The sequence below is a fragment of the Helicoverpa armigera genome, chromosome 30 (assembly GCF_030705265.1).
Source record: "Helicoverpa armigera isolate CAAS_96S chromosome 30, ASM3070526v1, whole genome shotgun sequence".
Taxonomy (NCBI): domain Eukaryota; kingdom Metazoa; phylum Arthropoda; class Insecta; order Lepidoptera; family Noctuidae; genus Helicoverpa; species Helicoverpa armigera.
The window spans coordinates 4,843,164-4,865,327 of record NC_087149.1 but is presented as its reverse complement, the minus strand read 5'-3'; the positions used below and the strand labels follow the sequence as shown (position 1 = coordinate 4,865,327).

The 22,164-nt window shown below is 41.5% G+C and overlaps 2 protein-coding genes across 2 annotated transcripts; one reads left to right on the top strand and one right to left on the bottom strand.

Annotated features, from left to right (window-relative positions):
- Nucleotides 1-413: 413 nt before the first annotated feature.
- On the bottom strand, nucleotides 414-8,357 carry LOC110383043 (serine protease snake). The gene is made up of 10 exons (XM_021343757.3): nucleotides 8,065-8,357; nucleotides 7,459-7,550; nucleotides 6,754-6,821; nucleotides 6,020-6,078; nucleotides 5,531-5,700; nucleotides 4,912-5,015; nucleotides 4,449-4,616; nucleotides 3,139-3,286; nucleotides 2,453-2,584; nucleotides 414-646 (listed from the first exon to the last, which is right to left on the bottom strand). The coding sequence occupies exons 1-10, from the start codon at nucleotides 8,135-8,137 to the stop codon at nucleotides 473-475; spliced, it is 1,188 nt and encodes a 395-aa protein (XP_021199432.3). The 5' UTR covers nucleotides 8,138-8,357; the 3' UTR covers nucleotides 414-472.
- Nucleotides 8,358-13,109: 4,752 nt separating this feature from the next.
- Nucleotides 13,110-21,183, top strand: LOC110383282 (serine protease snake). Its single transcript, XM_049848410.2, has 10 exons — nucleotides 13,110-13,237; nucleotides 15,492-15,583; nucleotides 16,315-16,382; nucleotides 17,272-17,333; nucleotides 17,697-17,866; nucleotides 18,393-18,505; nucleotides 19,201-19,356; nucleotides 19,763-19,895; nucleotides 20,339-20,470; nucleotides 20,952-21,183. Exons 1-10 carry the CDS (start codon nucleotides 13,165-13,167, stop codon nucleotides 21,120-21,122), a joined length of 1,170 nt encoding a protein of 389 aa, XP_049704367.2. The 5' UTR covers nucleotides 13,110-13,164; the 3' UTR covers nucleotides 21,123-21,183.
- Nucleotides 21,184-22,164: the final 981 nt, after the last annotated feature.

Below are 22,164 nucleotides of genomic sequence, written 5' to 3'. Positions count from 1 at the left end.
ATCATCAAAAATCACCCCTCTCGCTGTGTGTTAGCAGCGGTGAGGGAGTGTCAGACTCTTACTGACTAAAAACCATCGTGTTCCGTCGTAGGCCTTTTATGCACCAGCGCCGCGGTAACTCTTTCGACACAATCCCGCAGCCCTATATTCTCGACCTCTCTATGCGTTAAGGGCTAGCTGACGACCTCGCTTTCATTCGCGGAACTCTTACCAAGAGCTATTGGTATTGGGCTGCAAGGCTAGCTGGAGTAAGAAGGTCAGATAGGCAGTAGCTCCTTGTAAAACACTGGTACTCAGCTGCATCTGGTGAGACTGGAAGCGGACCCCAACATAGTTGGGAAAAGTCTCGGGAGATGACGAGACCACAGGTGTCAATGGTCATATGAAGGTTAAAAATGAAAAATAATATCCCATTTCATAAGAAAATGAAAGTGTATTTCTGGAATATTTTCAAAAAGTTCTCTTTAGAGTACTATGCCCACACAATGCTTTCAATCCAGGTCTTGTAGTATGCCACCCGGATGAACACATCCGGGTACGATGGATAGCCGCGTCCACATCTAGCACCGAATGACGTCACGCCGATGACCGTGTGGATGCAGTCAGAGAACTGGTTGCTGACCAGCAGAGGCTCTCCTGACAGACCCTGGAAGAAGAAGTTGGATGTTGAAAGCTGACTGAGTAAAAGATGAATGGTATTCTTTCACCCTAAGGAGTACCTGAACACTGCAGACTAAACAGTTGACCCAATGGTTGGTAAACAAAAAATTAGGGTGCAGCTACCTATAAGTCGTGGTGGCCTAGTGGGTAAAGAACCAACCTCTCAAGTATGAGTACGTAGATCCGGGTCAGGCAAGTACCAATGCAACTTTTCTAAGTTTGTATGTACTTTCTAAGTATATCTTTGACACCAATGGCTGATAAAATGCATGCAATTTTCGCGTGTGCCTCAACATGCGCGAGCTACTTGCACCATTATTTGGTTTATTCAATGACTTACCATACAAAATGGATAAAGTAAGGAATGATTACATTAGAGGAAGTCTGAAAGTAACGCCAGTTACAGAAAATTATAAATTTAAAAAAACCCCCGACCCAAAAAAAGTACACAATAATTATGACAAAAGGTTAAAAACGCTAAACCCTATAAAAAGCAAAAAATAACTTTTAACACTACGTAAACTAAATTTTGTCGTGTCGGGGGACCGCTCTAATTCATTACTTTAGATACGTGTTTTTTTTTTAAACGAATGTTGTAATGAGGTAGGTATCATTTGATTTATGTAAGTATTTATGAAGGTAAAAAGCGGTCCCCCGACACGTCAAAATTTAGTTTACGTAGTGTTAAAAGTTATTTTTTGCTTTTTATAGGGTTTAGCGTTTTTAACCTTTTGTCATAATTATTGTGTACTTTTTTTGGGTCGGGGGTTTTTTTAAATTTATAATTTAATTTTATTTCATGCTTTTTAAAGGAGCTCCTTAAGTTTTCCTTCTTTCATTTAATTTATTTTATCTTAAGATGGGGTCGCTATTTGCGATCTCGGCCAAAGGAAGCTGTTTAACAATCCTCATGACAAACTGGCTCTGGGAGAATTGCACAGATTGAGAAACAATAAAGATTCACCTTTGGACATTCTAGATTTTCAGCAAAAATATAAATCGGTTTATCCGTTTAATTCCGGCATTCCAGGGTGTCATCCGCCACATCCCATTTCCAGCATCAGGTTCTCATCAATCAGAAACATGAAGAGAACTCGTCAAGACAAATTCAACGAGCCCAAACTCGATGGGTTTACTAAAAGGCAGTTCAGGGTTACGTCTCCTACCTTCGTGCCCTAACAGCAGACCAGCTCAGTGGTTCCAAAAGACATTAGTGTTTCAAATTTCAGATCCCACATATACGTGCAAGTAAACTGAGCGTGTAACATTCCTATCACATCTAGCAATCGAGCTGATGACCTTGAAGACCTGAACCGATTTCCACCAAACATAGCTAAGAACACTCCCGACTGACATACCTTTTAAACAAAAAAAACCGCATTACAATCGGATCATCCGTTTGGGAGCTACGATGCCACATACACACACACACACACACACACACACACACACACACACACACACACACACACAGACACGTCAAACTTATAACACCCCGTCGTTTTTGCGTCGGGGGTTAAAAAGATGAGGAGTAGAAGGTTGTCATGGTATGGGCATGTAATGAGGAGGGATGATACGCAAGCAACAAAGTGTGTGCTAAGTATGAATGTAGATGGATGGAGAGGAAGTGGAAGACCTTAGAAAAGATAGATGGATTGCCTGAAAGATAACATGAATAGGAAGGGAGTGAGTGTCAGTGTGACGAGTGACAGGGGAAAATGGAAGAGGATGACATATTGCGCCGACCCCAAATAAAATTGGGAACAGGGCAGGAGAAAGAAGTATGACTTACCATACAAGCTTCTGGTGCCTGCGATCGGCTTCCGTAACACATTTGAGTGTTGCTATCAATTCCATTCTTCAAGCGCCTGTTTGTCTGATAAGTTTTATTGCATTCTTCGTAGGTAAACTTCTCCAAATTTATCTGAAAGTTGAAATGGGCTTAATGTATTTGAAAAAAGGCTCAGAGGATGACGGCAACAGTTGTTTTTTTTTTTAAAGAGTGTGATAGGCGTGACTATCATCACACCTATTACGGTTATATATAGTGATTCTAATTAGTCCGCATTTAAGATAGGCCCAAAATATTGGCTACCTACACCTTTTAGCAAAAAATCGGTAAGCTATCATTAGCTTGTGTTATGGAGGGTAACTCATAAACTGCATATACATAGTTACACATATATTTCATAAATAAACACAGATTATAACACCCATCTCACATCCACATCGCACAACTGATGACCGTACTGGAAACGAACCCAAGACCATCAGTTCGGCAGTCCGGTATGGTGTCTCTGCGCTATCGAGGTAAGAAGATGAAGATGTCCTCTTAGCCGATTATCGGCTAACGCGGCAGTTCTCATGTAAGGAGATTAGCCAACTGCGCAGGACCTATTATAATGCACAAGCATTTGCGCAGACACAGGTGCACTCACTATTCCTCGAGGTAAAAAAAACTGTTTGAAGAGTTCATACCGTCTGGATGGTGTCAGCAATTTGGTAATAATCAGTCCCTGTGACGTCCCTCCAGGTGAGGGCTTTAGCAGTACCAGTGTTCACATCTTCAACATGCAGACATGCGAACAGAGAACATGCAGGCAGAACATTCTTATTGAATATTATCCTGGAAATACAGTCATCATCTTTAGTTTTACTTCATCATCAGCCTTTTTACTGTATCACTGCGCGTACAGAGCTGGACTGTACGAATCAAAATAATCAAAAGTCATTTATTCAAATTAGGCTGATAAATCAGCACTTTTCGAACGTCAAAAACAAAAGACAGCCCCCAAAACGCCCGCCCTTCACCACTTCGTATGTGTTTTTGCTGGGAAGAAGAAGTGGTGGAACAAACTCCCCAGCAACACAACTATGTCTGTATGGTTTGAAGAACCGTATACAATATATAAAAAAAAAATCGAATTTGGATTTTAACGAGGATTGATAACCACGCTCAGCTACATCACACAGGGAAAAGACTAGACAGAGGATGATGATTCAACGTTTTTATGAGTGTCCATGATGCGTGTGTCATGACGAGAGTTCCTCCGTGTTTCAGAAGGCACGTTAAATTGGTGGGTCCTGGCTGATATTTGAACATCTTTGGCAATCATTACGAGTAGCCAGAAGCGAAAAAGTTGGACAAACTGTCTTAACAAGGGGTATCTGGATTAAAGAGGTCTCATAGGTAGTCGCTCCATGTAACTGGTTCTCTCCCTGGTTAGACTGGAAGCCGACCCAACATACTTTGGAACAGGCTAGGTATGTACCCATTCACACCGACACCCACATGTAAACTAATGATTATGATTTTAAATATAATTATAATTTATTAATAGGCTAGTAGTAAAACTCTCCTACTTCTTTAAGCTGTGCCCTATAGAGTCCATATTATCACTGATTAATCTAAATGTACCACCTGCTATAACATATGGAATGCTAATAAAGAATAGGCTAGTTTCCTAAAAAATAATAATTAGTCCGTCTTGTAGATTGTCCAAAATTAAGCGATACGTATTTTTTCTTTTTTAAATCGGATCAGAACTTGTTAAGATATAGCGTGTTAAAGTTGAGTGTGACGTCACAAATTGCTACAATTTTCAGGACACTGTGACGTAAAAGGCCCCCACTCCTAATTTTTGAAGCGTATTATCTTTGTCATTTTATGTTTAATTAAAAAAAGAAAAAATACGTATCCAATATTTTTTGATTATCTAAAAAGCGGACTAAATATTATTTCGACCCTGGACACTACCCTATTGTGTATTGAGTATATGATGACTTACGAAGTTTCGGTCTCAATCAAGGCGATGTCGTGGTACGTGGAAGGAACCTTGTACTCCGGGTAAGGGATAAACCTTTTCACTCTGTTGGTCTGCCAGGAGTATGGGGGGTCTGAGCGCCTTTTCACGTCCAAAGCCACAAATGTCAATGGACCTCCCCTATAATTGTAACTGAAAATATTAAAATGTTAACTTTCTTCTATTTATTTGGAATCGGCGCAGCATGTTTTCTCCTTTCATACTCTTCTATCTGCCGGCATCTCGCAAGTAACTTTTTCCTTACTATATCTCTTTTCACACAATCCATCCATCGTTTCTCTTCCCCTATATCCGTCCAATCGTCACCTGCCTCACAACATGACTTTCATTCCTCCGGATCACATGCCTCGACACCCGGTTTTGTTATGTAATGATCCACATGTACCCATATTCGCAAAAATAAATAAGTTTTGTGTTTTAAACTCACCTGCGACTACAGTGCGCTGCTGTGAGGATGTATCTTTCGCTGATAATCGTTCCTCCTGCAGTCCATTGGGCACTGGACAGCTCAGTACCATAACCCAACAAAGCCTAATAGAAACACAGCATATTATGGTACACAGCATAGTATGTAAGGTCATTTCCAAATTATTATATAAAAGGCCTACGAAATAACACATTGGGATTTCGCAACGAAAAAAAGTCGTTTCCAAAAAAAAATCGTGGTGGCCTGGTGGCCTAGTAGGGTCAAAGAATCAACCTCACAAGTATGACTGTGAGTTCGATTCCAGGTCAGGCAAGTATCCATGCAACTTTTCTAATTTTCTATCTACATTCTAAGTACATATTAGACTGTGTTTCGGATGGCACGTTAATCTGTAGGTCACGGCTGTCATTGAACATCCTTGGCAGCCGTTACGGGTAGTCAGAAGCCAGTAAGTTTGACACCAGTCTTACCAAGGGGTACCTATTAGGTTTGCCCGGGTTACTGGGTTGAGGAGGTCAGATCGGCAGTCGCTCCTTATAAAACACTGATACTTAGCCGCGTCCAGTTAGACTGGAAGCCGACCCCAACATAGTTGAGCAAAGGCTCGGAAGGTGCTTACCTGGTGGGGGTACTCGGCTCCTGGTATGTATCCACCGATAGGAGAGCCTCCGATCCCCCAGATTCCTACAGTGTGGCATTTGTGCTGCTCGTCATAACTCTTGGAAACTCCTGAGTAGGAACCTTCCTCTCGACAATGATGGGGCAAAGTCTTCAAATACTCTAGGCAATCTAAAAATCAAGAGACAAGTGTAACTTCTAATAGGGGTATTATGTATTTAAAAAAGGTATAAATTAAAAACAGTTTCATCCCCGCCTTTCCTTCCCATTTTTACTCTTCGATATCTGAGTGTAAAGGTTTAGACCCTTTACAGACTATAAACCGCCGTGTTCCGTCGTAAGCCTTTTATGTACCAGGGTCGCGGTAACTCTTTCGAACAATCCCGCAGTCCCGGCAGGCCTTGGCCGTGCTGGGCCCCGCTGGGATCATATAGTACTACTTTGTTTATGTAGACGGTGTCCTTGGGCTTTGTTCCCTAAAAGTACTTACTGTCCCTCGCTTTAGTGCCATCCTTGAACGCATACCCGCTAAGGGTCATCACCACATTTCTGAAAGAAAGGTGTTTGAAATATTAATTAATAAAGGGCGACTGGTAATTTGCTGTTATTGAACATCCTTGGCAGTCGTTACGGGTAGTCGGAAGCCAGTAAGTCTGACACCAGTCTTACCAAGGGGTATTGGGTTGCCCGGGTAACTGGGTTGAGGAGGTCAGATAAGCAGTCGCTTTTTGTAAAGCACTGGTACTCAGCTGAATCCGGTTAGACTGAAAGCCCACCCCAACATAGTTGGGAAAAACGACTCTGAGGCTGAGGGCGACTGGCAATTAGTGACCGATACTTGAACACTCATTCACTCATGATTACAAGGAACTTTCAAAAATAAACTTTTTTGTATTCTCATTCCTTCTCACTCCAGTGGTGTCGGATTATCGTCCCATCGCGCTATGAGAGTGAAGGAATAGTGAGTGCACTTGTGTCTGCGCAATTGCTTGTGCACTACCTATAATATATCCTGCGCAGGTGACAGATCTCCTTATACAAGAACAGTGGCCGATGATCGGCTAGGAGGACATCATCATCATCATTGTTCGTGGCGTTATATGTGTAGGTCTTGGATGGTGCATGTGCTGGGATACCCTGGGCAGCACAGAAGGTGCCGCATCATTTTCGCAAGGAATAGGGGAACGATAGTTACCAAAGATGTAAAAGGGACACATTACTAACCTAGTGTCATTAATTAAATGGCAATCAGTACAGCAGACGATCTTTACATTGTCTTTAGTCGAACAAACCTGAAAAATAATAGATACAATATTTTAAATAAAACTACTTTTACGAATTTAAACGCGGATATATTAGTATTATTTAATACCGACTTTTGGATCCTTTACAGCATCCATGCCCGTCTGCCAATGGGGATGAAATTTTGCATACGCTCTGAGTTCTGATGAAAATACTTGTGTGTTTTAGGGTTCCGTACCCAAAGGGTAAAACGGGACCCTATTGTTTCGCTCCTCTATCCGTCCGTCCGTCCGTCCGTCCGTCTGTCAACAGGCTGTATCTCAAGAACTGTGATAGTTAGAGAGCTGAAATTTTTACAGATGATGTATTTCTGTTGCCGCTACAACAACAAATACTGAAAACTAGAATTAAATACATATTTTGGGGGCTCCCATACAACAAACGTGATTTTTTGCTCAATATCGATAACGGCAACAGGTAGATGCGGTTTCATAAAAATTGATACGGAACCCTTCGTGCTCGATTCCGACTCGCACTTGACCGGTTTTTTAATACTGATGTATGTACCCAAACCAATTATCGGCCTACAAAAAGTTTGTAGTGTGCGCGTCCACTAAGGCATATCATGTTGCCCAGGAAATCCTATCTAATAAGGATTGGCTCTGGGTGAAAAGACTGTATACTCACGGGGTGGTCAGCACCTCGCCTGGCCAACGTGGTGAAGCATCTGGTCTCCTTCACGCACTGCCCTCTGACTCCATCCCACTCACAAGGAGCTCCTGGAAATACAGAGATACTCATCATCATCAGGTCTTCACAATCAGGCTTTTTATAGTCCCACTTTTGGGTCTGACTGCCTCGTTGGTCTTGTGGACGCAAGCGCGGCTGCTGAGCACGAGGTCTCCTTTATGGGTTTTAGAAACTTACACAAAGCAGCCCGTAGTTGGTGATTGATACACCCGTACATCGGACAGCAAGTTAATGTCGGTCCTGCGCCTGATCTCGCTCTGGTCGTGTCGGATTGTCGTCCCATCGGGTTATGAGAGTGAAGGAATAGTGAGTGCACCTGTGTCTGCGCAAATGCTTGTGCACTATAATATGTCCTGCGCAGCTGGCTGATCTCCTTACATGAGAACAGGCGCCGTGGCCTTGAATATGTATTACATATCCTAAAATTACCTATCATGACGAGTTCCTCCGTGTTTTGGATGCCACGTTAGAAATAGCTGGTAGCTGGCTCAGGAACCGATTGTCTTATAGCTTTTGATACAACATTTCCTAAACCTAACTTACCTTCTTCCTTGTTAAGGTGTGCAGCGACGCCGCCCAAGCAGACACACACACACAGAGCAATATATTTATACATAGTGACGAGACGCGCTCGACAATGCCTCCACGATCACACTGCACTGATGGTGTCATAATTCTATATAAATATTAAGTTTTATCTATCAGAATATGGGAAACTTCTTATCTAAACCAATGTTATTATAAACAGGAAAAATAATTACTGTTTTTACCTCAAAGGCCAATATCGGAAACTACTGTAAAGATTTCAAAAATTCTGTCGCTGTTGGTAAGCTACTGTTACTGTTACAGCTTTTTTATCTTCCCACTGCTGGGCACAGGGTTCCTCTCACATGGAGAAAGATTGAGCATTAATCACCACGCTCGCTCAATGCGGGTTGGTGATTTCAGACTATATAGTCCAGGGTTCCTCAAGATGTTTTCCTTCACCTTCTTATTTTTTATAGGTGTCTAAGATATACTTAGAAAGTACACCCAAATTTAAAAAAATTGCATTGGTACTTGAGGTTAATTCTTTAAAGATGGGATTACCCTCATTAAGTTTTTTAAAAGCTGATTATTTTTAACCCTGACCTGTTTTTGTTTCGAAAACGTTTCAGTATTCGTTTTCCTTAAAACAGTTATCAGTAACCGCGGCTCTGGTACATATTATAAACAGCTTAAGAAGGAACATGGTGGGGTTTAGTCAGTAAGAGTCTGACACTCCCGAGCGCTGCACCCACAGCGGTAGAGGTCATATTATTTTATTTTATTTATTTTTGAGAACCAACCAATCTCCCGAGTAAGAGAGCGCTGGTTTTATTCCAGGTCAGGCAAGTACCAATGCAACTTTTCTAAGTTTGTATGTACTTTCTAAGATCTTAGACACCAAGGACTGTGTTTCGGATGGCACGTTAAACTGTAGGTCCCGGCTGTCATTGAACATCCTTGGCAGTCGTTACGGGTAGTCAGAAGCCAGTTTGTCTGACTTACTGGCTTCCACTGGACTTACTGGCTTATTGGCACCAGTCTAACCAAGGGGTATTGGGTTGCCCGGGTAACTGGATTGAGGGGGTCAGATAAGGCAGTTGCTCCTTGTAAAGCACTGGTACTCAGCTACATCCGGTTAGACTGGAAGCCGACCAAATCGTAGTTGGGAAAAAGGCTCGGAGGATGATGATGATATTTTTGAGGAAAGCTATAACCTACTGTTTATCCGAGTGTGCGGAGTTCCCAAAGGATGATTGAGTCCCCTAAAAAGACCTGTGAAACTGTCAAGCCTTGAATTTCCTCCACCTTTGAAAAACCTTTTGAGGAAAACATGGTCAGGAATGATAATAATTTATTCTTTTGTATTCTCATTCAATTTTCCATAAATCATTTAAAGGTATCTTGTCTTCAAATCAGGTAAATATTCAATTTTTTCCTTATGAAACCCGTTTTGTTTTGACATTGTGTTAAAATCATAAAATGTATGGCTTTAGTGCATAGACTGAGAGCCAGCGACCTGCGGACCGTATATATTTGCTATCCTTACTAAATTAAAATCTATGCCTAAAAATTAATAAAAAATAAAGAAAAAACTGCCGTATATGCATAAAATTTATATGCATAGGCTACGGGCAGTAGTTCTCACGGAACACGAGTGCAACTTCCCAACAGTGTAAGAATTTGTCAAATCGGTTCAGTAGTTTCGAAGCCTTTATGGTAGAAACATAATAATGCTTTGTCTTTCTTATATTGGTACAGAGGCATAGATAATACCTATTCCTAGACTTTATTATAGTTAAATTAGGACCATGGAGAACAAAATAACTAGTGGAGATGTCATAACGCAAAACCTCCGGGGGACGAGGAACGTTACAAACTCCGCCCTTACATGCCTTCCATGGAACGCGCCCAATCACCAATCAATCCAGACCAATCTTTGACAGATCGGTTTTGATTTGACAAGGAACACGAACGTCTCGTTAGTTCTAGTATAATAACTGATCACGTCTACCGCACGTTGCTCTTGAGCTACAAGAAGGCGCCTGACCTACCTTCCTTATGGCATCTCCGCTATCTTCCCTTCCTACGTGGATAAGAATTTCTGGCAGTCGGTGGCTCTTGTACTACTAAATATTTTTATAACTAAGGCCAATATGACGTAATTTATCAACCGACGGAGTCAAAACAAAATAGAATTTCAGAAATCAAAACATATTGTTTTTTTTTTGTAATCGAAATAAAGGCGAAGTATGTATTTTTCCTGTTTAATGTTTAGGTCAAAATTAACTTTGGGAAAAAGCTGAGTACCCGCTTACTGCAAACTTTTAGTCGTATCGTGTTTTTGGGCTCATAAATCAGTATGAAGATGAATGGTAGTACGCACATTACAAAGATCAGGTATTTAGCAGGTATCAGACCGACCAACGAGCCATTTGCCAACCATCGAGTCAACTATCGGCCTATTGTTTAGACTGCAGATATTTTAAAGATAGGTACTGTCTACCGCGGTTTCACCAGCGTATCGTGGGCACTTCTTCCCGTACGTGGATTAAAATCCACGCCTATGTCGTCCAGGTATAGTGTAGCTTCCAAACAGTGAATGATTTTCAAATCGGTTCCATAGTTCTGGAACCAAAGGAGGGCACAAAAGTTTTTTTCGCTTTGGTCGCAAGTACAACCTGAATTCGATTCTTTATTCTGGCCAAAATAGTAATGCAGGCTATGGAAAATTTCACAAAGCAAAGAAGTCCCGAAGTCGGTTTGTTGTCAATGTAACACAACCGTGTATATAATACATTAGTATTTAAAATATCGTATAGTCTCCTTTTATCCTGATGCGTTTCCTTTTAAGCCCGGTGCCACTATATCGTGCAGGAGAGAGGAGCAAGTTTACGTTCTTGCACCCCGTCCCCAAATACGACTGCACTGAAGATGCCATATTTTATATTAATATCAAGTTTTATCTATAGTAATATTGTTTATATGCTAATATATCTAATAAGGAGGATTTTTGTTTGTATGTTTGTCTGAGGTGTCTTAAAGGCACTAGCATGACTGTCTTGTTGGTCTAGTAGTCGCACTGCGCAACAGCTGTACAAGAGGTCTCAGGGTCGATTCCTGGGAAGGGACAAAATTGGGTTTTAGGTTTTAGGAACTTTCACAAAGCAGCCCAGAGTCTGGACCTCCCGTGCCTGGGAGGATAAAGCCGGCTCGTCGTCATTACAATTCCACGTCACAGGCCGTCAGGCGGATTTGAGGAGACCTTGACCCTAGTGCTTGTTAGGTGATTAAACCTGCAGCTCACTCGATAAGAAGACCTCATTCTGACCCCTTAATGAAAGTTATACGTTAAAAACTTTTGAAGGTTATCAGAGCAGATAATAATGTTATGTCAATTCTATGTAAACAAAAACAGAAATATTATGTAAAAATAATTGGGAACTTTAATAGTTACCAAGTAAACTGTAAAAATAATACATTATAGTATTAACAAGCCGTTTTCCCGCGGTTTCACCCGCGTCCCGTGGGAACTACTGTTCTTACCGGAATAAAATATAGCCTATTACTCGAGAAGAATGTAGATTTCCAACAGTGAAAGAATTTATCAAGACGGTTCCGTAGTTTCGAACTACGTAAAATCATCGTAGAAAACCGCTGTGAGTGCAGCGTGAGGGAGTGTCAGACTGTTACTGTCAAATCCATGCCTCTGACATGGAATTGTAATACCTATTGAGTATCGTTACAGCCTTTTTATCGTCCCACTGCTGGGCACTCCTCACACATGGAGAAGGATTGAGCGTTAATCACCACGCTTGCTCAATGCGGGTTGGTGATTTCAGACTTAATAATCCAGGTTTCCTCAAGATATTTTATTTCACCCTTTTGTCAGCCATTGGCATACTTGACAAGATATACTTGGAAAGTACATACAAACTTTAAAAAGTTGCATTGGTACTTGCCTGACCTTTTTTTTTCCGACGTTAAAAATCATCAAATGACCCCTCCCGCTGTGGGTTAGCAGCGGTGAGGGAGTGTCAGACTCTTACTGACTAAAAACCGTCGTGTTCCGTCATAGGCCTTTTATGTACCAGGGCCGCGGTATCTCTTTCGAATAACCCGCAGCCCCGGCAGGCCTTGGCCCTGCTGGGCCCCGCTGGGGTTGCTGACATCTCTTTGAGGAGCGCGTGGAACAACGCGCGCCGTCGACACGGGTCTATTGTCTAAGCAGACAGAGGGACGATGAGCCACCCGAACTCACCGCCCACAGACCCACGCCTACGGTGGCCGGGAGTCATCTCGCGACACCCGGCGCCCATGGTGTCTACCTGGTCCAGCGCGGCGGCCGGGATTCGAGGTGCGAACTCTCTGGCGTTCCGCCTCCTCCTTCTCGAGCATGACTGCTTCGCAGAAGGAGGCGACGGCATCCCATTCCCTCTCGCCCCGGACCATGGCCTGAACCAGGGCCGGACGCGAGAGGTCGCCGCCGCCCAAAGCCTCGACGACGACCCGGCGGTGCCCCTCCCATGCGGGGCACAAATGGACTGTGTGGTCCACCGTGTCCTCGGGGCTGTCCGCACAATGGTGACACCCGGGCGCCTCCTCACGACCGATGCGGTGCAGGTACCTCCCGAATACTTGCCTGACCTGGAGTCGAGCCCGCACGCTCATACATTAAAGGTTGGTTCTTTACCCTTTAAGCCACCGCGACATTAAGGAAACGTCAAACAAACAGACATAAAAATCATCTTTATTATGTACATTAGCATATAAACATATATTACTACTAGCTTCCGCCCGTGGCTTCGCCCGCGTAGTGTTCGGTTATATCGCGTTTCCAAGAGAACTCTTCAAAAGTCCGGAATCAACTCTATCTGTGTACCAATTTTTATTAAAATCAGTTCGGTGGTTTAGACGTGAAAGCGTAACAGACAGACAAACAGATAGACAGACAGACGGACAGACAGACAGACAGAATTATTTTCGCATTTATAATATTAGTAAGGATATTAGCATATAAACATATATTGCTATAGATAAAACTTGATATTTATATAGAATTATGGCATCCTCAGTGCAGTGTGTTCGTGGAGGCCTTGTCGAGCGCGTCTCGTCACTATGTATAAATATATTGCTCTGTGTGTGTGTGTCTGCTTGTGCGGCGTCGCTGCAGACCTTAACAAGGAAGAAGGTAGGATTTTCAAGTTCTTTTTCAAGTTTTTAAGCCACTTTTTTTTAACGACGTCAAAAATCATCAAATCACCCGTCCCGCTGTGGGTTAGCAGCGGTGAGGGAGTGTCAGACACTTACAGACTAAAAACCTTCGTGTTCCGTCGTAGGCCTTTTATGTACCAGGGCCGCGGTAACTCGCGGGAACAATCCCGCAGCCCTGGCAGACCTTGACCTTGCTGACTCCACCGGAAAGCGACTTAAACCAAAAAACACATAGGGCTAAACTATACCAACTTTAACTAAGTAGATTTAAGATCAAACATGTAAAAGTGATAAAAAAAGTATATATTCCTAATAAAGTATATTATATAAGACCTATGCTTAACCTGCCGTGGAGGTGTAGTGTGTCTGGCATGTATGCAGTTATAATATAATTTAATTTAATAATCTAATGTAATATAATTCTGTATTGTTTTCTGTAATCTTTTGTTATTTTATTATTATGGGTTTCTTATCTGAATTTTATTTATTTCTTTATATATCTGTCTAATGTAAACTTTAAGAGCAGGGTCATTAAAAAATATAAGTTTTATTAATTAACATTTTCTTTACTAATATTTAACTACTGTACTACTAACTAACCTGTCCAGTTACATATTTTACGAAAGAAGATTAGACCTCTTTCCTGTATGTTTTTTTTTTCATAGAAAATGAACTAATATGTAACACTGTTTTGTGGTATATCATCAAATGACGGCTCCCGCTGTGGGTGCAGTGTGAGGGAGTGTCAGACTCTTACTGACTAAACCCACCATGTTCCTTCTGAAGCCCGCCATGTACCAGCGCCGCGGTCATGAGCGCGAACAGCCCCAGCAGGACTTGTAACTTAACTAGCTTTAATAAAAAATAAATTATTTTTAATTTTCGAAGTACTACATATATCTACTACTATAAGTACTAGTACTATATCACCTTCTATCCTCCCCTTCCCTGTGTGAGAAAAGGCCTTTTTTAACGACGTCAAAAATCATTAAATGACCCCTCCCACTGTGGGTTAGCAGCGGTGAGGGAGTGTCAGACTCTTACTGACTAAACACCGTCGTATTCCGTCGTAGGCCTTTTATGTACCAGGGCCGCGGTAACTTTTTCGAACAACCCGCAGGTGAGAAAAGGCCTGTGTACAGGAAAAGGATAATAAAAAGACGGATACTATTGATTATTACATCTCCACGTCAGCGAACAGTTTTTAAAAAGAATAATACTTGCAGCTTAGAATTGTTTTCCTCAACTTGTCTAGACATTAATAATACAATACCTACTTAAGTATGACATAACTTTAGCATAAATGTCAAGTTGTCAATTCACCTTTTATTAAAAAGGACGTTAGGTACATCTTATGGGCGTCGTGGTGGCCTAGTGGGTAAAGAACCAACCTCTCAAATATGAGGGTGTGTGTTCGATTTCAGGTCAGGCTAGTACCTACCAATGCAACTTTTCCAAGTTTGTTGTACTTTCTTAGTTCATCTTGGACACCATTGACTGTGTTTCGGATGGCACGTTAAACTGTAGGTCTCGGCTGTCATTGAACATCCTTGGCTGTCGTTACGGGTAGTCAGAAGCCAGTAAGTCTCACAACCAGTCTTACCAAGGGGTATCGGGTTGCCCGGGTAACTGGGTTGAGGAGGACAGATAGGGCAATCGCTCCTTATAAAGCACTGGTACTCAACTGGTTAGACTGGAAGCCGAAAAGGCTCGAGAGATGATTAGGTGCATCATATGGTGGATCCACACGATACCAACTTTGCATAGACTTTCATATCTCGGTGCATACAAAAGTCATACAAAAGCCAATGATAAGTTTGCACAAACATCTTGTCATCATATTTTCACTCAGTCTTGAGATTTTTACCTACAGTTCTCAGATGCATCTGGTTAAGACTGGAAGCCGACCCCAACATAGTTGGGAAAAGGCTCGGCAGATGATGAGTTTAAAAATAATAAAAAAAAATATAAAAAAAATACACTTTTTGTAACATTTCTTAACTACTTAGTCATGTATTGTCATCAGAACTGAGAGCGTGCGCAAAATTTAATCCTAATCGAAGACCAGGAAGTGGGTCAAATTAAGATTGCAAGATTTTCTTACATACATAAATATATATTTACAAGTTAAGGTATTAAAGAAATTAAGCGTGACGTCAAAAGTAACTTAGGGTAATAAACAAGCCCACCGCCACAGATGATGATGATGATGAGTATCTCTGTATTTCCAGGAGCATCTTGCGAGTGGGATGGAGTCAAAGGCCAGTGCGTGAAGGAGACCAGATGTCTCACCACTTTGGACACGCGAGGTGATAAGCACCCCGTGAGTATATACTGTCTTATCACAAAGTGTTTATTGAGTAAACTTCTTCTTTCTTGACCTTCCAGCAGTTCCACCTGCGTCCTTTGGAAACTACTTCCCACAACTGGATAAAATTCTGGAATAAAAAGACGGTGTACCGAATATTTCAATTGGCTCGGTAGATTTTGGGTGAAAGCCGGTCAGGCTCCTCCAGTAGACCGACTATCCGGTTACTTTCGTTTTTTAAATATTTAAGTAAGAACTACCTTCCACCAGGGGCTGCAGCCGTCCCAAGCTTCACCCAATCCAGCAATGGTATTTCATTTTACAATTTTAAATGAAGATATTTTACATGAAAATGGCTGGTCTCTTACATCTTCACACCTCCATTTTTTGTTTGCTTGAACGTACATAAATCTCAGGAAGTTCTGGGCCGATCTCAAATAATATTCTGGTGTTACATGCACACTGCAAACAGTTGGCCGACAGTTGACCCGATTTTTTTTTTTTTAAATGGAAGTCGTGATTTAAATAAAGTTTTTAGTCGGTCCAAGACCAGACAGATACCTGATCGTTTTTATATGCACACTCCCTCCTGTACATTTTCCCGTATATTCTTATCAAGCGCCCGATCTAGCTATCGGCCGACTAAAAAGTCTGCAGTGACTGGGTTCTCTATCTGGTTATTTTCTATCTGCGTGCACGAAAGAGTATAATGATGATGATATTTTAAACTATGTGTTATTTTCCAGGTTTGCTCAACTCAAGGCGACGTGAATATTGTCTGCTGTACCGACTGCGAATTGGTGAATGACACCAGGTCAGTTCAAATTACCTAAAACAAAGAAATTATCATCTTTTTAGCCTTCTCGCAACTATGTTGGTTTCGGCTGCCAGTCTAACCGCATGCAGCTGAATACAAGTAAGCCACAAGGAGCGATTGCCTATCTGACCTACTCAACCCAGTTACCCGGGTAACCTCTTGTTGTCAGACTTTCTGGCTTTTGACTACCTGTAACAACTCTTGATTAAAAAAACACGGCAATACTGATTTCAGAATGGCTGTCACTTTTAAAAGACGTTTATTTTCAAAAGTACGATAGCAATTGGTAGTAACTAATGGTAGCTGGTAGCAACTAGGTAACAACTCTACTAAATAAATAAGGGAAATACATGCAAGGTTAAAATGGGGAGTGACAGGTCTTAGTTTCTTGCACGTTCTTCTCCACACGAAGCTACTTTTGGAATGAGCACCTAGAATCAAACTTATTTATATTGTTGTCGTTCATAATTCCTTGTAAACACCTAAAAATTAAGTAAAATTATTTGACTTTCACCTTAACAGTTGTTATGATGCGCTTGGTATTTGGTATCTACCACGTTACATGCTGGGTACCTTTAGCCTAAAGGATAGACTATTTATTCGGGTTTAACAATTAACAAATAACTTTTTACAATATCTTAATAATCAAAATATGGTGCCCAAGGGCTGGTTTTTATTTTGGCCGAAAAGTAAGCATTGCCATCCAACGAGGCAATGCTGCCAGCCTCTTGGGTACACTCCCGGTGGGCAGCGATGAGGAGGAGTTTTTTGTTGCAATTTTTTAAAATAATAAGTGTATATATTAGGTACTAAGTTAGTTGTATGTTGTATATATTTTAGCCTAGTAGATGTGAATGAATATTTACGATAATTTTCCCTTTTCCAGAAATGTGGTGATGAGTCCAACCACCGGATTTTTCTTCAAGGATGGCACTAAAGCCCGCGATAGTAAGTATTATGAACACATGCATAAATAAACCTTATTACAAGTACTAAGTACTCGATTTTCAAGCCGGTCTATCTGAACGGACCCTAATACTCGAATACGGCGTTCTGAGGGACCTACTTCTCGCAGCGGGATACAAAGTAGCCGTATAATATTACACACACTTTCATCATCATCATCATCATCCACTGCTGAACATAGGCCTCCCCCTTAGATCTCCACAGATACCTGTTGGAAGCGACCTGCATCCAGCGTCTTCCGGCGATCTTTATAAGGTCGTCTGTCCACCTCGTTGGTGGACGTCCTACGCTGCGCTTGCTAGTCCGTGGTCTCCACTCACACTTTATATTTTCTTTTTTTTTCAGGTTGTCTGGAATACTTGAAGACTCTTCCTTACAAGTGTCATGACGGAGGATTCTACTCCGGAATCAGTAAGGAGTACGATGAGAAGAGAAAATGTCATAGCATAGGAATTTGGGGAGTCGGGGGCTCTCCCCCACATGGACACGTGTCGGGACCTGAATACCCTCACCAGGTATGTTGCAAATGAACTTTTCAGAAAAAACGGACTACCTACAAAAAAATTTTAAAGCAACAAAAAAAATGTGGTGCATAGGTCCAGAAGTCGGTGTCATAGACTACTCAGGGTTTCCATAATCAGATCCTTGACCTGATGACAATGGAACAATGGTTGGTAAACGACGAAGATTGCGCTAGCAAACATACAAACAATCTAATTGAGAACCTCCTTTTTGTGAAGGCGGGTTCCAATTAAGGTGTGCAAGGGCGGAGCCAGTAACGTTCCTCGTCCTCTGAACACTTACTTCACACTTCTTAGGAGATTACGCATTATGACACTTTCTTTTTTTATGGGAAATCAATCATCAAATGACCCCTCTCGCTGTGGATTAGCAGCGGTGAGGGAGTGTCAGACTCTTACTGACTAAAACCCATCATGTTCCTTCTGAAGCCCTTTAAGAACAATCCCGCAGCCCGCGTTATGATACCTCCGCAAGTCATGTTCTTTTCCATGGTCTAAACCAACTTTCTATTCCTATCAGGCTGTTCTGGGTTATGGTGGTGACCTGTCCAGTGCGATGTGGTTGGCAGGAGGCACGGTTCTCAGCGACAGATTCATCCTCACGGCTGCCCATGCCCGTCGTAGTGGTCCTGGGTAAGTTTGACTGCAGTAATGATAAAAATAAGTATGATTCTCTTTACAATAAGTTACTTATTGTAAAATGGTGTGCATGCCTGAGAGTCACATATTTACACTGTAAACACCTACATACATTGTATATGAAACTAAGCAACTCTGTACTTGTTTTGTAAATATGTTGTTGGTTTAGATAACTCTAATATAGTGGACACGTATGTTTCCTTTCTCTCACAAACAAATAACAACGAAGATACAACACAATAAATATAATTTTGTATCAATCACGTCACTTTTAGGTACAAATATTTTACATAGACGTGACGTCACGAGCCCTCACTCTCAATTTTTGTCGCTTTATATCTTAGTAAATATATACCGTTCGTAACACAAAATCTTGTAAACGTCTCTTGAACACTTGTCTAAAAAAATGACAGATTATGACGTTGAAATAAGGTCCGTTTTGCAGCCACCATTTTTTTTGACAAGTGTTCAACAGACGTTTAAAAGTTTTTATGGTACGGCGGGTTAATGTTTTGTTAAAATCACTTTTACTCCCTATATAAAAACGTGGGAAGTGGTGAAGGGTGGTCATTTTAGGGTTTTCCTTTGATTAAAAAATTTGACGATGATTTTCAGCCTTTTTTTAAATCAATGATTTCTTTATCTTTGTGAGAAAGATCCTCTATCAAAAATACAATTTCCATCCACAGCGGAGAAGACGTGAAGTTTGTGGCTTTGGGCGTGGACAAGCTGTCAGACCCTCCATCCTCCTGGCAGACACACAAAGTGAAGAGATTCATCCCTCACCCGGAGTACAAGGCACCTTCCAAGTACCACGACATCGCTTTGATTGAGACTGAAACTCCGTATGTATATTTATTAATTTCTCAAACACAGGCTCACTCTCTATTCCCTTTAAGTGGTCCAACGGGCTGATGATTGATACATCTGATCTCTCTCCGGTGGTGTAGTATTGTCGTCCCATCGCGCTACGAGAGTGAAGGATTAGTGAGTGCACCGCAGTCCAAGCAAATGCTTGTACACTATAATGTGTCCTGCGCTGCTGGCTGATCTCCTTAAATGAGAACAGCCCTCAATCGGCCAAGATGTTATTAGTATGTCTCTTCTAGACCTCGGGACTACAGAGTCCCGGATTTTTGGGAATCGAACGCAAGGCCGAAGCCAACACGCTGAAGCCCTTGTACACTATAGAAATGAACCCAAGGACAATCCCCGGTTCTGTGCCTTATTAGTATTATTATTGGCTTTCAGAATAACCTTCGATAAGAATGTTCTGCCAGCCTGTCTTCACGTTGAGGATGTGGACGATGAAACTGCTACAGCCACCACCTGGAGAGATGTTAAAGGCAATGATTATACTAAGTTTGCTGATACGCTTCAGACGGTAAGAACTCATTTACTAAAACAACTTTTTTACAAACGGGAACCGACTTCAATACCTTAAACTTTTAAAGTACTACGCTGAAAGCTGCATCAAAATCGCTTCAACCAAGTGTGTCATAAAAAGCACACAATATGTATACAAACTGAGAACCTCCTTTTCTTGAAGTCGGTTAAAATCTTGTTTAAATCCACGATTTAACAACACACTTAATAAAAAAGTGATCTGAATGTTTCTCTAATATTAAGCTACAATTGTCAATGGGTTTGAGTGAAAGAGGAAAAGACACAAGATATCCGTCCATGCATACAAACTTTTGCGTTTGTAATATTCTCTTGCCGAGTATGACCAAAATCCATTCAGATTATCAACCTCTAATCTCAAAACAGTGGATAAGTAGTTTTTAGAAATCGGCAGTTAATAACCTGCTCCTGTGCACCTTTCAGATCAATTTGGAGAAGTTTTCTGACGAAGAATGCAAGAATGCTTATGGAACAAACAGACATCTGAAGAATGGCATTGATACCAACACTCAAATGTGTTACGGAAGCCGGTCCCAGGCACCAGAGGCTTGTATGGTAAGTCATCAGAAACTGCATCGTTGGGCCGTAATAATGGCGTCCACGGCCGATTTCGGCCACGACGGCTAAGTAAGGAGATCAGCCAGCTGCGCAGGATATATTATAGTGCACGAGCATTTGCGCAGACACAACTGCACTCTCTATTCCTTCACTCTTATAGCCCGATGGGACGGCAATCCGACACGACCGGAAAGAGATCAGGCGAAGTTAGTGATTGATTCACCCGTGCATCGGAGAGCACGTTAATGTCAGTCCTGCGCCTGGTCTCTCTCCGGTGGTGTCGGATTACCGTTCCATCGGGCTGTGAGAGTGAAGGAATAGTTAGTGCACTTGTGTGTGCGCAAATGCTTGTGCACTATAATATGTCCTGCGCTGATCTGCTCATATAAGACCAGCTGCTGTGACTGATAATCTTCTAGGAGGATATCATCATCATCATATATGTCCAAGTTTGCCAATACCTATGTTCTGCTTCCAGGGTCTGTCAGGAGAGCCTCTGCTGGTCAGCAACCAGTTCTCCCGCTGTATCTATGCGGTCATCGGCGTGACGTCATTCGGCCAAACATGCAGAGCTGGTGCTCAGAAGCCGGATGTGTTCACCCGGGTGGCATTCTATAAGCCCTGGATTGAAAGCGTTGTGTGGGCTTGAGTATCTTGATCTGACACTTGTTACCTACGATTTTTGAAAAATAAATTGTTTTTTTTTATTATTTTTTGTTTGATTTTTTTTTTACTAAATCTTTTTGACTGTCCGCTACGATTAACGTTAAGAGAATTTTGGACAGTACTCTGTCGGTATATAAAAAACTACTCGTTCCTACTATGTACCGACTTCCTGCACCCATATAATATTCGCTTTTTGTTTAAAATTTGGTTCAGTAGATTTTTCATTACATATTTCTTTATCTCGCCTAGCAGGACGAGTTATGCTTTTTTATTTAATGTTGAATTGATAATACCCCCTCACTACAGACTAAACTGTCAGTAAAAAAATCAAAATCAAAAATCATTTATTCAAACTTGGTTGCAAAACAGCATTTTTGTACGTCAGGAATTTACAAAAGTCAGCCCCCAAAACGCCCACCCTTCACCACTTCCTATGTGTTATTGCTGGGAAGAAGAAGTGGCGCAACAAACTCCCCAGCAACATATGTCGAAAACATGCCGAAACTAAACATACAACGAACAACATCAAAACATGAAAAAAATAAAAGGACAATAGAATGAACTATAACTGGAAATACCATATACTACAATTGAATATACCACAATTAATAATAATAGATAAAACTAATATACCGGTTTGGTACAAAGAATTTGATTGATTCTTTAGTCTTAAGAATTCGCGACCTCGTCAGTCTGACGTCATTTAGTCACTCAGTAGGGTCACTTGAGAATATAGCGGGCAGAGTTGTCACTGTTTGAAATTCCATCATCAGCCTATCGCAGTCCATTGCTGGACATAGGCCTCTCCAAGTACACGCCACTGAGATCGATTTTCGGCTGCTCGCATCCAGCTCTTGCCAGCCGTCTTTTTTTAATTAATAGTAAAAAAAACAAATACAAAGTTCAAAAAACTAAATAAAAAGCACGTTTTCTATAACGACGTTTTATAGCTAGAGCATGTGTCTTTCATCCTAATGGAAGACCGGGAAGTGGGACACATTAAGATTCCAAGATTTTCTTACATA